This window comes from Ipomoea triloba, chromosome 3, assembly GCF_003576645.1.
Source record: "Ipomoea triloba cultivar NCNSP0323 chromosome 3, ASM357664v1".
In the NCBI taxonomy this organism is placed as follows: domain Eukaryota; kingdom Viridiplantae; phylum Streptophyta; class Magnoliopsida; order Solanales; family Convolvulaceae; genus Ipomoea; species Ipomoea triloba.
Window position 1 is genome coordinate 3,865,767 of NC_044918.1, and position 17,833 is coordinate 3,883,599.

The following is a 17,833-nucleotide window of genomic DNA, read 5'->3' on the forward strand; positions in this document are numbered from 1 at the left end:
ATATATATATATATATATATATATATATATATATATATATATATATATATATATATATATATATGTATGTATGTATATGCAGTATTCGGTATTGATACAAGTTTGTATTTTAAAATTTTTTTTTATCTAATATGATAAATATATACAACACTATGGATTAACTAATGAATATAATGTCCACATGGGCAGCTTGCCAGTTCAGTTGATCACATAGGTGAAATTTGGGAAGAAAGATCATGGATTGAGTTTCAGCAACGACAGTGAAGGGAGCTCATTGTGCAAAGTGAATAAAAGTCTAGTCTATGTGTTCGATGAGAGCTGAATTATCATAATTTATATTTTTTCAGATGTTTTGTGGAGTTGGGACTTGAGAGACTTTGGGTTGGGGATTTGACTTTTTGAAAAGAATTAATGAATATAATATAGCATGCATGAATAACGTACGAATAAATATTTTTATACTTATAATATACAATATCATAACAGTATGGAGTGTAATCAGGGCCGGCCCTGGGCATGTCTGCCCAGGGCCTTTGCACAGGGCCCCCAATTTTTGGGGGCCCCATATTAAAAAAAAAAATTACACATGGCTAGTTGGCTATTAGTACTGTAGCTTTTATTCTTTCAATACTTTCATTACCAAAATTACGCAGCTTATATTTACACATCTCACAACTAGCCTAACTACGTATTTGGTAATTTGTTACATAACTTTTTAAACAACTATTATCTAAAAACATAATAAGTGTGAATAAATGTTATATCCTTCATTTATGTCCATTTTTTCCGTTAAGTTTTGTTGTACATTATGCTATAAAAGTTGTACTTTACAATATATTAGACAAACATACTCCTACCGTTATCTTTTCCACTATTGTTACCATGCACATACATCCACTATATATTTTCTTATTTTATTCAATAATATAATATATACACATTATATATTGGAGTTATGTGTTAGTTATTTTCTAAAATATAAATATAAAATTTATAAAAGTATTTTACATTATTATTATTATTATTATTTACAATAATTTAAATATTTAAAATCTAAATAAATTTAAAATTTTAATATAAAATTTTAATATTGGACACCTATTTTTTGCTCATCGCGCATAAGAAAAACTAGTTTATATATATAAATTACTTGAAAAGGGGGTCCAATTTAAAATATTGCACAGGACCCCAATTTTTATTGGAACGGCCCTGAGTATAATACAAGTGGACAAGCAATTAATAGAAGTGGCTAAATTGTTGGTGGTTATATATATGGTTCGTTCGTGATTCATGACGGACGATTCGAGAAAGGCAACGTAGCCTGTGAGAACTGAGAAGTAGAGAACGTTCGTTGGTCCTACAATCATCTCAATTGTGTAATGGTTGTACTGTTAGGGTCATTATTTGGTGGAATTTAATTTAGACCAAAATGTTGCCTTTTAATTTGGAAGTTATTAGTCTGCCCACTCGTCAGTGTATGTATGTTTGATATTTTGACATGTTATTATCAATCAATAATGGTTGTTGGGTTAACAAGAGCATCTCATTAACAAATTTTTGTTTAGTTATTTAGTCTAAAAAGATGACAGGAAAGAAAAAGAAGAGAGGAAAGATAAACATTTAATGTGTTCTACCAGACTACAAATTCTGTTTTGTACATAATTTTAAGAAGAAGAAACAAAAGTGATTGCGGTGAAGTCACTCTCGCTCTTAGCAAACATATGCATTTCACGCACACATTAAACGTGTCTAATTTCATTTTCTCTCTCTTTCCTTGTCGGTTCAATGTTTTCTTAACAAAAAACTCAAAAAAGAGCCAACGATTAGTTTGCTCTAAGTTTATAATTATTTTAATTTATTCCATTTTGCGATTAATTTTTTATTATAAATAATTTTAATTTATAATTAAGTATTTTAATTAATTAAGTATTTTACTTAATAATTATTGACAAAAAAATCTCATTATAAATATCTTGATTTGATTTGTATGAATTCTCAAAACATAGATTTCTGCTAAGATCGAGATAAATTGTAGATAGCTAAAGACAAGAACTAACAACCCATGAAATGAACTTAGCGCAAATTTCTTGCCCACAAACCTGGTCAGATTTTAGAGAACAATATTTCACAATACGTTGCACGAAAGCAAACAAAAATGTGACCTTCTTGAGTTTGCATGGGAAGCTGGTCGGTTGAAGCTAGAAGTTTAGGTTTAGACGGCAAGGAAATTTATTTTAAAAATAATATTAAAAAAAATTCATAAAAAATTACAAAATTTGAATTCTTCAAATTCATCATGAATTTTTCAAGCTACACAGTTTTCTTAAAATCGATAGATTCATTTGTAATAAAAAATTAAAGCATTAAATAAAATAATGTCATGTCAAAAAAATTAAAGCATCAAATAAAATTTTATATATTTCCTTGCAATAAACATAGTTGTGTTTTTTAAATTTTATTTTATAATCGGACAAATTATAACCACCACACAATGATTTAATCCAATGACATTCATATTCATAAGTGGATCATATACTCCTACAATCTACATCATTCAATATAATGTCCATTTGAGATGCATGCATGAAAGCATTTCTTTCCCGAAAAGGTTGAAATTTCCAATTTTGAGGGGCCTTCACGCGTCCACATTCAGGCTGGACTGAGCATTTAGAATGATGTAAATTTATTAATCCAGTGACCTAAATGACGGTGCACACAAGAGATATGTCCATTTTAGACCTCCTAATTTAATATTACATTTGTTAGTATAAGTATTACATTTACATATTGACACAACCCAATCTAACTCGTCCCATGGATAAGGATCCGTGAGACGGTCACACACAAGTGTGACCTCTTACAAAAAACTAGAGTTTACTCGATGCACATTTTATATAGTGTCTACGACTCCTATGAGTTAATCAACAAGGATGGACTGCTTTGATTCAGTGTGTATTTAGTTTATTCCAAGATCAGTGAATAAGGCCGCCCATACTTTAGGAAGGGATGCTAGTTCTCATATTGGTCCTTCTATTTGGTTATATTCGGTTCCGTCTTGTATTGAACTTTTGATTTAATGAAATTCTGAGCTATTGTTTTCAAAAAAAAAAAAAAAAAAATCAACAAGGATTGACAATTTGATAAACGCCAAAGTGCAAAGCAACCATCAATGTGTAACTCATGTATCACCATTTTAGTGATTTATCATAATATCACAGCTCATAACAGAGCTAACAATGGATATATATTTTCCGTTGAGTTTCCTCCACTTTTAATCTTCCAACTATTATATTTCCCTTTCATTTAATTTAGTCATTAACTGTAAACTCTTTTCAAATTTGATACATAATTTTTAAATTCATGTCACATTTAATTCTTACGATCAATTTGCTAATCAATTCTGTCTGATCTTCATTAACGCTATCCAAGATCATTATATTTTATTGTGTCATCTACATTCTGGTCAAATTCAAATATTTTAATTAACTATCATGTGGAATATTTCGACTAAGGTTGGCTGAGAAATTCATTTAAGAAAAAAAATATGGAAAAGGTAGAATATTTGAAAATTAAAAGTGGAAAATACTATTTTCCATTTTTAATTTAAATTTTGTGTGGTTTAGATTGATCGGCGGCTGACTTGTTTTTCCTGAATAAGACAAGTACGTTTGAAACAATGTCAATGAAACTTGAAACCATAACCTTAAACAGACCATTAATTAAGATATTTGTGACTACTAAAATTCAAGAATCATAAAATTTAAAATGTAAATATGAGATTTTTATAAATAGTGAAAGTGAAATTATCATTTTGGCCCTCTTTTTGGAAAATAATTAGTATATCAACCAATTTTGACTTATTTAATCACTATTAGCGGTTTTACTAGCTTGGTTAAAAAATCAATATAAATATTTGGTTAATAAGCTTTTTTAACTCTAAAATGCTAAAATTCAAAAGGCTACTCAAAGCAACTTTTTCAATTAGCTTTTTAGAAAAAAAAAAAAAGTATACCAAATAGCTAGAAGCTAACAGTGATTTACCAAGTAGAGCCTTTATTTATAGAAATTCTTTAATTTGCCACAGGCTTGACCGTCGTATGCTCATGTAGTCATGTACATGCCTTGAGCCTTTGACCCATTTTAAAGACTTTTTGACCTAGTTTTGAAGATAATTATTCACCTTTTTACTCCACTCCAATTCGCTTAATTTTTAATATTACATTGTAACCGAGTCAGTAGCACTAAAAAAAAAATTAGTGTAAATTTCTTGTTCCACTTCCATTCCTGCTAGTACAAGAACTTTGCTAATTTTGGATCTCCAATCTTTAATAGATAAGTTTCTTACCTTTATCTCTTTCTTTACATTGCATTTACGATTCCCATTAATTGTTTTTATTTTGTGTATCTATTATGATATTATTAGTGATCAAGTGTTTTAGGATATTGTTAAAGTAATCAACTTTATTAAAATTAGACCAATTATTTTTGAAAAAAAAAATATTTTATACAGGCAAATCTTGCATATATAATTTGGTTGATACTTTAATACCACATTAGATACACCAAATTAATATATTCAGACTTAGGTTGCCAACAACAATAAATGCATTTGTTTCTATCAAACAAAGGTTTTTCCAGTCATGGTACACTAACAAATGCATCTGTTTCTATCTATGCAATTATGGTCTCAAAGGGTAGTAAAGCACTCCCTAATAAATTTTAAGATACCTGGATTCGTAGGGTTCGAACTCAAAACCTTTAGTTAATCTTGAAGAGAACACCTCATAGAGTCTAGGTAAGAAATAGTTATATTAGCCATATATATGGTTAAATGATTACATTTTTTTTGTGAAAAAGTTAAATAAAGAAAAAACCTAAAGCCAACGATTTTAATAATGAAAAATGCTAATTATGCAAAATTTTAGACTAATTTTTCTTTTTAATTTTAATTCTAACTTTACCAATACCAGAGATTTTGCTATATCGTGCATGAAGTGATTAAGGATACGTAACATGGTCCCTTCATGCAGTGGTCATTATTATATACGTCAAAAATATCATATCAACACTACAGATCCGCTTATCCACGTAAGTCACCCATTCAACAATGTCTCATCACTCTTATCGCAATATTAATGAGTTTCACGTGTTTGTAGTCTTGTCTAAGTTGTCTTGTTAATAAGGTGTGGTATTTTCTCAACATGCTGAAGGACAAAAAGTCAATACCCACACTGGGGTTTAAACGTAAGACCTTTCATTTGAGAATTTACAGTTATGTTGCTCGACCCCAAAACTTTTGAGAAAGTATATATGAACAGATACTACATTGTAACAGAGTCAATAGTACTCAAAATAAGGTGTGGTATTATGTGAGTTTTAATTTCTAAAAGCATACGATTGAACGACACGCATGCATCATGCATGCATACTACTGTCGTCTAAAGATATACATGTGCTGGTCATAGGGGTGGAGTTTAGAAAAGAGACCAGGGATTTAGTCTCGATCACCCGCGGCAGTGTAGGAGTAATCTCTCAAAGTGAGGGGTTTCTTGTGTGCAGTGAATATGTGATGGGAGAAGAAGATAACATATTATGTGCCATCCAAATGCGATTCAACCTTTTTGGAGAAGAAGATATACATATTATGCGCCGCCTGCACTTCATATATGTTATTTAAGATTTTTTTTTTTTGAATACACTGACTCTATTACATTATATATGGAGGAGGCCACTACATGCCATTTGAAACTCATTGAAGGCTACCTATATAAGAGTAGTGGTGCATGCGAATTGACATCACTCAACATTTTTAACTAATTACCTATATATATGTGTGTTGGTTTTTAATTGGCCGAGCTATTATAAATTCGGGTTAATATAGAAGAATAATGAGAAATAATAATAATAATAATAATAACAGTATATTAGTAAATTTCCAAATTCTTGAAGTGTTAACAATAGCTATAGTCTATAGGCCACCAATAGATTAACAAAACTAGAAAATAATACATGCCCGAATGGCTCAGCGCCTCAGCCTTGCAAACCCAACCAACGGACTAATTAACCTACTTGAAAGATGGTTGGAAAGTGCGAACCTCAATGTTAACTAATTAACCCTAGTCAGACCAGCAACCGAGGGTGGAGGTGCTAGCCAACAACCTTGCTGACAAGTAGGGCCGGTTTTTTTGTTTGTGTGGCCATGTGCCGGTAAATAAGTGAGGCCCTATCAAAATACAAATAAATTGCAAATTAAAAAAAAGTGATTCACGTGAATATTACAGAGCATAATTTTTTTTGAATAATACATAGTAAAATTTTGATCTGTCATAAAAACATAATTTTGAGCCAATATAATCACAAATATATATTCTAAACTATTGGACCATGACTAGATTATGGGCCCCAAAATTTTGGGACCCTATGCTGTTGCACATCTTGCACGCCCTAAAATCCGGCCCTGCTGAGAAGGCAAAGGGCCAAACAACCCCACCTCCACCTCTTTTATCCTTTTCTCGAATTTCAACCATTATTATTTTTCGTTGTCAAATGTGTCATAGCTTGGTGCTACTGTTCCCGGTCTTTGTTCGTGCTTTGGAACCGTATACTTTATGCCTTGGTGCACCATGGTCCCCAAACCTTTTTCCATTCCTTCATTTGTTCATCATCCTTCTGATATTAGCACCTCAACCCCATAACTTTACTTCTTAGTGCAATTCGTACTCTCAAATTTCTTCTCTTCAAATTAAGCTCCAAAAACATTGCCCATAGACTCTGATCTATTTATTTCTGGGATCCAATTAACTCTCAGATCTCCACTCTAGCCCAATTGAACTTGGGTTCAATCCATATGGCTCCCATCAATATATATATATATATATATATTACAGATCATATGAGAAGCAACCTCCTCATGAGTCCATGAAAATCAATCTAGTGCATTAAAGAATAGATCTATGGATGAGATTAATTGATGGAATTAAAAACACACGTGTGCATATGGAGCATTATGATGTGTGCATATTAAGCATGTTACTATGTTGCACACAACACATGTTTAATATTCACACATCAAAATGTTTCATATGCACACACGCGTTTTTAATTCATCCAATTAATCTCATTCATAGATCTATTTTTTAATGCACCAGATTTGTTCTCATGGACTCATAGGGAGGTTGGTTCTCATAGGAACATCACCTTATATATAGATCTATTTAATATCAAAGAAAGTGACTTCTCCTACTTAAACTCATTACTATTACCAAGTATTTGATTCGCATTACCATTTCGATTCCAATGTTTTGAACCAAACACACCCTAAATTATGTAATGAGTTTTGTAATTAAAAAGCTAGGGCAATTAAATCTTATATACCAGTGTTTTAAAAAGTTGTCAAACCAAACAATGTGTATGACTTTAATTTCATTCATATTAATTGTGTCTAACCCCATTAACCAAATACACCGTTAGTCTGGTGGTTGCAAAAGAAGCTTAAATTATATTATTCTTTAATTTCTTGAATTCTTCATTCATAATCAAAGTTTAATTAGTGAACTCTTGGGTGCACGCAAATGGTGAAATCTCTCGTTTTTAGAGTCCTTACATCTTAATCTTACCGGAATTGTATATGAATTGAATCACGGTTACTCAACGATCCCTTAAGTGAGAACTGAGAACGAATGTTTGGTATCTATAATGAGTCACTATCATAAGAGGGTGAAACTCCCACATTGTAGCTGTCAGGATCCAATCATGAAGATTAATTAGTGTCTATAATGAGACACCCTCACAAGAGGGAATTAATTGAGTTACCCACGAAGATTAATTAGTGAATTTTCTTGCCCTAGAAACTAATATGTCAAACCTTGCACAGATATTAACAAAACAAAGTTTTTCAACTTATTTTGAATTTATTGATCACTTAAACTAAGTGACGTGGCAGGTTACTTCCTATATATAAAGTCATATATGGGAAGGGAATCCCCCTTTCTTTTAAAAAAAAAAAAAATCCAGTTTCCATCTTACATTATACTCCATTTCTATATCTTTTTTCTAATACACACACAATCGGTCCATGCGTCAATAGGGGGTGTAACTGAACACACCACTTTAGTTGCATCAGTTTCTAACTCAATCATACTTCATACGTAGAAAATTAAATCCACAATCTTTTCAATTAGCGTAAGACGTCATACAATTAAGGTGTGTTTGGTTAGAACATGGAATAGAAATCAGAATGTAAATCAAATATTTGATAATTGGAATGAGTTTTGGTGAAAGTATTTTGAATGTTTGGTAGTAGGGTGGAATTGTAATGATTACCAATATTAATGTTTGGTTATGTATGTCTCTATAATCAGAATAAAAGTTTTAAAAATACAAAAAAAAAAATAATAATAATAATTAGGTGGCGATGAAGTGAATAAACAATGCAGTGAGTAAATCGATAAAGTGAGGAGGCAACGAAATAAGGAGAGATAAGGTTGAATTAATAGAATGATACATAATTTAAATTAGGTAATGAGTTTTGTAATTATAATGGATAATCAAACCATATACGTGTATTTTAAAAAGTTATCAACCAAACATTCATGTGCATAACTTTTATTCTCATTCCTTGTGTCTAATCCTATGAACCAAACACACCCTTATTAGTCTTTTTTTCCTACTATATTTTGTGGGTTTCGAAGATATATAATGTTTTCAAATAATAAAACGTTTTTTAAAAAAATCTTACATAACTTATGTAACGTTTGGTTCGTAGAATACATTGAGAATGAAATGACATCTCGTGTAATAGATCTATTTCACTGTTTGATTTGATTTTTACATCAAGGAATATAACTCCATGGAAAGAGCTATTCCATTTGCAATTGGAATAGCCATTTCCCAAAGCCCCCCTCGATATTAGCTATTCTTAACCCATTAAGAATAACTATGTTTTATTATTCAAAAATACTCTGATCTTATAAATCATTCATATAAATACATATATTTCCAAGTGTTCTTCAAGTTCCTACAATTAATCTATCTGTTTCCCATCATTGCTAAGACATGATAATATGTTTCTATGCTTATTGTTTTTAGTTTCATATGTGTGTTTATTCGCGCGTGCACACACAATTCATGAATCCTAAACTTAGTATATTTAATTTGTATGTGTTTTATTTAGAATAAGGGCAGACCATGTTTATTTCCCTTTTGAACCAAAGAGTAGACCATAATTGTATTCATATTCTATTCTTTTCTTATTTTATTTTATTCCCTTTATTTTTATTCTTTGAACTAAACACCATCTTCAGATTGAATTTGATGTTACATTCCATACATGACTTTATATTCTCTTAAGCCAAGTAAAGGCATATGATAGATATTACAACGTTCACAATCTTGGAGTATATTATGTGAAATAACCCGAATGGAACACCCCTCAAGGGTAAGCGTTTCTCATTTTAGAAAATTTTCAATATTTCAATTACAAAAACATGTTTCAGTATTTGTTAAAAAAAATTATTTCTTTAAAGAAATTAATAAACATTAATATTTATGCATATGAAAAATATTTATAAAATGCTTGTATTTTTACATTTTTATTTCTCCGTTTCTTTGCTACCTAAATGATATATAATCCAGCGAATTTAGTTAATCTTAAATTGAACTTGAGCACTATAAATTTTGAATGGGTTGACAGATAAATTAATTTGTTGATATTTGTGAACAAATTCATTAATTTAAATTTTAAACTAATTGTATACGAATATAAAAATATTAAACAAATGGAACTTGGATTATAATAAAATATTAACACATATTACAATTAGTCAAAGTCTTATTATGATTGGTCCAATTCAAGTCGTTAATATATAGTTTTTTAATCAAGAGAAATATAGTATTATTCCATTATATATGCAGATCCATGCACTCGATTGCTCTGAAGGATGAAAATGAAGTACAAGTTCGATGAACTTTGGTTCATATTTTCTAAATTTTAACGATATGTATTCTACACGACTTTGACTTTTTAATTCTATATTCAACAAGCAATTATATATGTCTAGTTGATTTTTATTTTGTATTATCAAAAGTCATAAATATCACGCTCAATTTTGTAACGTTGTGACAATTTTGATCTTTGTCGCTTAATAGATTTGTCAAATTTTGTTATAATTTTTACAATTACATAACTGGCACATTAAAAATAAATAAAGTATGTTTTTTTAAATTCCCTCATGTATCGACTCCCATTCAATAATCATGGTCTATTATCACAAATCCACATTAATATTTATGTCCAAGTAACCCAGTGAGGTAGCTCAAGTGGCAAGTGAGCTCTCTTTGTGGGGAGGAATTGCGGGAGAACTCAGGTTCAATTCCCACAAGTGACGATTCCCCTTGGGCCAGCTCTCGTGCCTCCGCGAACGTAGGTGGACCTCGGACCGTTAAACAGATGGAGAGAAAGACCTTGTAAATTTACCAAAAAAAAAATATTTATGTCCAAGTTTACACAACCATTCTCACAAGTGTAGCCCAAATATGTAATCAAAAATCAAATGTTAGACCCAAATGGATGGCATTATTGTTACTTTTCATATCGTGTCGCATCCCGATCAGGGTTGACTTATTGCTTTATTTGTTGATCGGTCATATACTATTAATCAGTTAGAGTATATGTACTCAAAAAATATAGGTAAATCATTATCTGTGTCTCAACGGGTTAACGAGCTCTCACATACTTGTACACTAGTATATACTTACAACAAAACCAAATCCATGCCTTATAATTGCTAGCAAAGCAAACCTTATGAACTTATTTAATTTCAGATTGCTTGATCAGTTGAGTTATACCCCAAAGTCTAGAGCGGAGTATAATGACTAGCCGAATGAATATGACTAAGTAATAAATAAAGTAGGGTGATAAACTTTATAATATAAATACCCTCCGATCCATTTTCGTGTGAGGCTATGGGTGTAAAAATATATCCTTACAAAATTTGATAGATTAATTGTTATTCAAGCTAAGAAATCAAAATTAATAATGATATTTACCATTCTTAACAATAGGGAACTTAAACAACTAGATGCAAACACCTTTTTTTTCACGTGGATGGGAAAGAAAAATATCAACAAACTTAAACGAAGCGTGGACAAACCACCCCTATACAATTAACTGTTAGAAGCAGCTTCATTTTATTGGGCAGGTCCTCCTAGTCCTTATCATATTTGTTGTCATCTCGTCCACAAATAAATTTAATGCAAACAATTGAACTATCACAATTATTTTTCTTCCTTATTTAAAACTTGATTCACCGACGTAACCAAACCAAGTCGGCCAATTGAGATACAATGCCACATTTTTGGAACAACCATCCACCCAAAAATGCCAAAATAACAAGTTTTCAATTTAAAGACTTGTAAGATTATTAAGTTTGAATTGGATAGAGACTTGTAGACATGTGATACATGTGCTTTATTTTTTATAACAACCCTACCTCTAACGTGCTTCAATTGTTTTAGAATATGTTTTGTCGTGTATTAAGGTTGGAAGAAATGGCAACACGCTGATACAATAATACGGTTATATAAAGAACTATAATACATATTGCTACATTTGAGTCATTTCTATTTTTTCTAACTTATTTTTACAAATAAAATTAATTTATAAAAATATATATATCATTAAAAAGTTATTTCTATTTGAAATCTTTTAAATGACAACTATATTAATATTTTATTTTAATAATTTTTTAAATAAATTTACAGGTATATAAATTCACTACTTTATGTACATAAAATCAATATATTACTATTGATTTATAAAATCATTATTGTTAATATGACTTCCACATGTAACTTTAATTTCTTTGTATATATGGATACCATGTAAAGTATTTTAATTTTTTAAAAATATATTTCTTTCTTAAAATTATAAGTTACGTTAATGATGGGTACTATGGGACCGGTTGTTATTATGTCATGGACTCGGGTCCACTTTACAATGTGGACCTCGATCCATATTCACACTTTTATAACTCTATATTCACAATTACATAACTCTATATTCACAATTTCATAACTCTATATTTAACAGTATAACACAATTTTTGAATCTATATAACAAAATTGTAAATATAAAGTTCAAAAATTGTGGATCTAAAATTGTTAACATAAAGTCCTAAATTTGAAAACATAGAATCGGTCCATAGCATAATTTGCCCCATGGGACCTCAGGGACCAATTTTATTATTAAAGTCTTAACCCAAAGGGGGTCCATTTTTATTGCTAAGAAAAAAAGAAAAAAAAACTTGGTGTGTGGCCCAAAATGAAGGAATAAAATGTTAAGCTAAAGAAGTGCAACCAACCGGATTCAAACTTGCACCCTATGGGAATACAATACAAACACCAATCACCCAAGCTATTCAAATTTCATATATCAGAAAGCATGATGCTCTACTTACCCATGTGAAAATCATTGGCATCTAGGTAGTGAGGGGACAACTATATAGCCAATAATGAAAGCAAGCTAGAGCGGTACATTTGTCAACCATCCGGGAGGTTTTCAACACTATAATACTCATGGATTCATGGTTAGTGATTTGTAGTCCTAACCTTTAACCCATACATCATGGTTTGATTCTTGTCAGCAACATATTATTTTTAGTCCACTATTTGGGTTATAACTTTTATTATTTGGGCCATCATTCTGTACTTCCACATTTATATTTGGGCAATCATTATTTACTTCCATGCCGGATTTATGATAGATTCGGTCTCAACAAAATCATCAGTTAAAGTGACTTTCACATAGTATCTATGTATATAATAGAAATTACACATAAAAATCACATCAACCTAACCTATAATAGCATATAACTTACAAGTAAAAATAAAAAAATATAAAAAAAAACTTATTATACTTTTTTAAGAGTTCGAGTGCTAATATAAAATTTAATTATAATTCGATAATGTAATTGAGTTTTCTTAAATAGTTCGAAATCTTATTTATTCATTTTCCCTTAATTATTTGACTACACTTTTATGCAAAGCCATTTTTAACAAGAAGAATATTGAAGCCCAGACCGATGTATAATGGGTAATTCAGTGATGTATGGAAGATTAGCCATTCACAGCAAATTCTTATCTCAGATGATAATTTATCAATCCATAGTCCAGCATGAACTTTGGGCTCAACAAGCCCAATTTTGTAAATATGTATTAATATATTTTTTTAATATGTAAAAATAAATATTTAATATTAATACTCGATGTTGAAATTATAGTTATATTAATTTTTTAAAAAATATAACAATATATAATTTTTTTCAATTAATAATTGTAGAATTCATATGATATTAGTAATGGAGGTTTACTGGTGTAAGGGTATTTTTGTCAGATGAAATGATAGAACAATATAAGGACTTCGCTATTAGCTATATCTTTCAACGTAAGTGGTAAGCGTTTCATCTATTATTATTATTTATATTTTAATATTTAACTATTATTATTATTTTATATTTTAATATTTATTTAATAAAGTTATTGACATTGAGTTAAAATTGTTTGACATTAAGATGTTGGCAATTTATATTATAGACTAAAGTCAACGTAGCATTATGGACTCTGAATCAAAACGACGAGGTACAGAATTCATACTCGTAAGATATAGAATTTCATAATACAAAACAAAAAATTGCAATACAAAACATATACACATATTATATATTTACTTATTTTTCAAATCTGATTTAGGTACATAATTTGTGTTTAGACACACAATTTCACAACAGAAGATACAGAAATTCATAACATAAGACACAATTCTTAATTTGTTTCAGATACAAAATTCATATTCTTAAGGTACAAAATTTCATAACGCAAAACATAAAAACTCAACATAAGACACATACACATACACTAGGGTTCACAGTGTACTATGAACCCTGGTCTGGTATAAGAATTGTAAGATGTTTGATGGAGATATTGAACTCAACCTACGTGATAAGACCCAATGAAAAAAATTCAAAGAGAGGTCCAAAACTAAGGCGTCTAAGTAGCGAAGACAACCCTAAAGGTTGATGTTGGCAAATTATTGTGTGGTCCACACAATTATATGGATCACGGTCAATGTAATAATGATTAGTTGATGTTGGGATCAATCACTACATTAACTCGACCAAAAAGGGAGAGGCTCTCCGCCTCTTCGAAATCACGTTATGAAATTGTTAGACAACCATGTATAAATAGATAAGATTTTATTTGATTTAAAACATGCTTTATCTCTTACAACCATAAGATCATCGTAGTAGCAAATCACTACTTTATTTGTGTCTTTGCCTACCTACCATACACTTCCTTTTCTAGCATTTCGCTTAAATAAAATCATCTTCCCATTGTTATTTTTGGTTATATAACTGATTTCGTAATTTTGTCCATCAATGTGTATGGCGACCAGGCTGAGCAAAAACAGAAAGGAAAGTGACGCTAGCTTTCAGGTATGTAGCGACAGAAAAGCGATCAACAAGAAAACCCAGCGGCCAGCAGTTTCATTTATGCTGTCGTTAGCGGCCGGCGGTCGTTTTCATGGTGAAATGAAAAGCAGCTTCCTCCTCATCCTTAAACCTTAATCCTTATCAACTTCACTTCCGGACTACGTTTTCTCCTTCATCCCACGCTTCACCAATACTCTTCGATCACCATCAACAATATTAACGAACATTCATGAAAACAACCTATTCCTATATATTCTTTTGAGTGACGAGTGGAGGGTAATCACAGTCACTATTCGAGAGTGTAACTGAATAAATCTAGCTTGTGAACATAACCAACAAAGGACAAAAATAAAGTAAACCAGTCTGAATTTCCACTTGCCCATAAATAGGCTGTCCCAATTAAAAGTGTAATTTGTAATATTGTGATTACCAAGTCTAATATTATGACACATTAGTTTCATTTCATTCCCATATATCCCTTTTTCCATACCCAGCCTGGATGGTTTTGCTAGGTTCCTCGGGCTCGATAGGTACTCAAACTCAAGGAAAGACGATGCGCATGGCGGCCTCATCGGTTTCGGGTCAGGGTCCATTCGGGGACACGACGTACACCAAAGTTTTTGTGGGAGGGCTAGCCTGGGAGACTGGGAGCGATTCATTGCGTCAATACTTCGAACAGTTTGGGGAGATTGCAGAGGCGGTTGTGATCATGGATATGCGCACCGGCCGCTCCAAAGGCTACGGTTTTGTCACATTCCGTGACCCTTCAGCTGCATCCATGGCTTGTGCCAATCCAAATCCCACCATTGATGGCCGGAGGACCAACTGTAATTTGGCCGTATTTGGACGCCCTCCACCATTTCCTCTTAATGGTATGTATAATGTATCGTCTTCCCATTTTTAATTTAGATGAAATGAAAGGACCATATACATACATACTAGGTTAATTAGTTTATGTGTTATGAGTAAATCCTGCCTTGTGTCATGGCCTCACGGGTATAGAGTGGCACACAAGGCCTGTGTGGCGTCCCGACCTCTCATGTCCGGCGGACCAGCCTTACTCACATATGTGCTAATCTGGTTTCACCTTGCCATAAGCTCATCAGGGGAACGACAACAGTTCTCGAACAGTTGTACCATTTGAATCGCATCAGTCCCTTCATAGTCAAGTCCTAGACTAGCGATAGGTTGATCCAAACTTAATCGGGTCGACCTGTCTAACTCAGCCAGACCTAGTGTCTAAGGCAGAACATCCGTTAACGCTATTGTCGCCCCTTTACCTATAATGCAAGCTAACCAGTTAGCCCATTCAGTTATTGGGTCTAACACGGTCATAGAAAACCGTCCGTGACACTTGTGATCCTAATCGGCAAAGAAGGTAAACCATCTTAAGTTGCAAATAGCTAACTGCTTCAAACAAAAAAAGTTGATATTCTAACTCGTGACTTTGTGGTTACAGATTTGTATGTTTAACCATTTTGGCTGGGTTACTCCAATTAGTTCATGTGTTCATACAATATAATGTTGTTTTTAATTTAATGACAGGACATCTAACCTCAACTCTGCCCTACCTGGGAGTGCAGGCTTTGAGGGGGATGAATATGGGAAGCTCCTTTTACCAGCTACTTCCAGTTCCTTATTATGGCTATCAATCTGGATCCCCATATCTTCTATATAGGTTAGTTAAATCACTTGGATTAATAATCTGATCTGAACATTTCTTGAAAAATAAATGAGTTTATAACACCATGAATTAGACGAAAATATATGCTTATAAGTATCAGTTTGACTTATGTGCATTATGATCTGGTTTTAATAATTTTAAATTTTAATGATGTCTTGGTTTAACAGGAACTCTGCATTTGCCACAGAAAATGCTTATCCTCAGGCAAGTTAGTTTCTACTTGATGATCCCAAACTAAGTTGTATGCAGATTTTACTACATTTTTTGTATGGCAAGAGAAACATATAACTACTATCAGAAAGTGTGTACAGAGTAAACTTTATCTTGTGATAAATGATCATAAAAAAGTAAATCAGGTCAATAGGCCGCTCTCATTGAAAATCAAATTTGAAATATTGTGGCTACCAAACCAACTGTCTAACCAATTTAACTAGGTTAAACCTAGATTTATGGAACTGAAGATCAAAGGGTCCTATGTGAATGGTTTTTTATGTTATCATATTCATTATGGCTCCTGAAATCTAGGATTTTCTTCAGATCTATGACATGGCAAGCAGAGTTGGCACAAACACACTGTCATTTGGACACGTGGGCAGCCAACCTGGTAGTCCTGGGTATACAATGATGCGAGGCTATTTTGTGTCTTCTTCTCATATGGTACAATATCTTAGACCTAATGTCAGCGGAGCAATCAGTACCTACAGCGTTGCTGCAATGCAAACACCATCTTACTCCGGTAGGATTTCTTGAAAAATTATTAAAAATATACACAATTTAGTTAATATATGAACGCAGAAGATCGATCTAATAACTGTCCATCATTCATAACAATGTTGTTCAATTGTCTGTTTTTCAGGTATGATCACGTCATCTCCGGTGCAATCACAAACTGTAGTTCCTGCTCATTCTTCGAACAATAACTCTGAATAAGCCTCGAATTAAGTAAAGGAATGTGAAGTTTATATCTCAGTGTTGATCTATATCGATGCCTCCTGCAACGTCTCAATGTCACAGTGTATCATTGGACTACAGGCCTTCCAAGAAGTCAAGAACTACTGATCTGAATTGCTCGGAAGAGATCAAATTAAATCTGCTATGATCTGATAAGAAGCAATGTAGAGCAATCCAGAAACTAAACCTATTACAACGTTGGACACAACATTGCCACAATCAAATATTGATGCTCAAGGAAAATGCTACGGAGTATTTAAATCGATTTCTTTTTTTGGTATCAAATGCTCTGATTTGCAATAAATATTGTATTTTTTATATAGAAAATACTACTTGGACTCCCAAATTCTACTTCCTGTAATCCCTCGCACAAAAGTATGATGTTGACATTTTCCTTGGGACCCACAGGATTGCCACGTCAAGGAGTAAACGTGATGGAGTAAAGAATGGAGCCCATGTAATAGAACTCTTTTTATACTCATTACTTCATTTTCTTTACTTAATAAAATAAAGTCCACATAATAATTTGCCATCTCCGAATTATGAGAATCAGTCGTTATATGGTAGACCATGATCCAAAACGTCCTTTCAGTAAGTGGGAGAAACGACGGCGGTAAGTCGTAACGGAGCTCCGTAATTGATACTACAATTTATCTCAAAAGATACTGCATCACATTTGTTTTTATATTATCAAACGAAACTGTAGTTATAT

The 17,833-nt window shown here is 31.9% G+C and overlaps 1 protein-coding gene across 1 annotated transcript; it reads left to right on the plus strand.

The window, feature by feature from the left end:
- Positions 1–14,946: 14,946 nt before the first annotated feature.
- On the plus strand, positions 14,947–17,579 carry LOC116014386 (RNA-binding protein 24-like). The gene is made up of 5 exons (XM_031254432.1): positions 14,947–15,358; positions 16,032–16,164; positions 16,338–16,374; positions 16,708–16,906; positions 17,027–17,579. The coding sequence occupies exons 1-5, from the start codon at positions 14,986–14,988 to the stop codon at positions 17,098–17,100; spliced, it is 816 nt and encodes a 271-aa protein (XP_031110292.1). The 5' UTR covers positions 14,947–14,985; the 3' UTR covers positions 17,101–17,579.
- The last annotated feature ends 254 nt before the right edge of the window (positions 17,580–17,833 follow it).

Bases quoted from the DNA above. Each gene is read 5' to 3' on its own strand.
- LOC116014386 (XM_031254432.1), top strand. From the start codon at position 14,986: ATGGTTTTGCTAGGTTCCTCGGGCTCGATAGGTACTCAAACTCAAGGA. The intron at 15,359-16,031 runs GTATGTATAATG...ATTTAATGACAG, and splicing joins TCCACCATTTCCTCTTAATG to GACATCTAACCTCAACTCTG. The intron at 16,907-17,026 runs GTAGGATTTCTT...TCTGTTTTTCAG, and splicing joins GCAAACACCATCTTACTCCG to GTATGATCACGTCATCTCCG.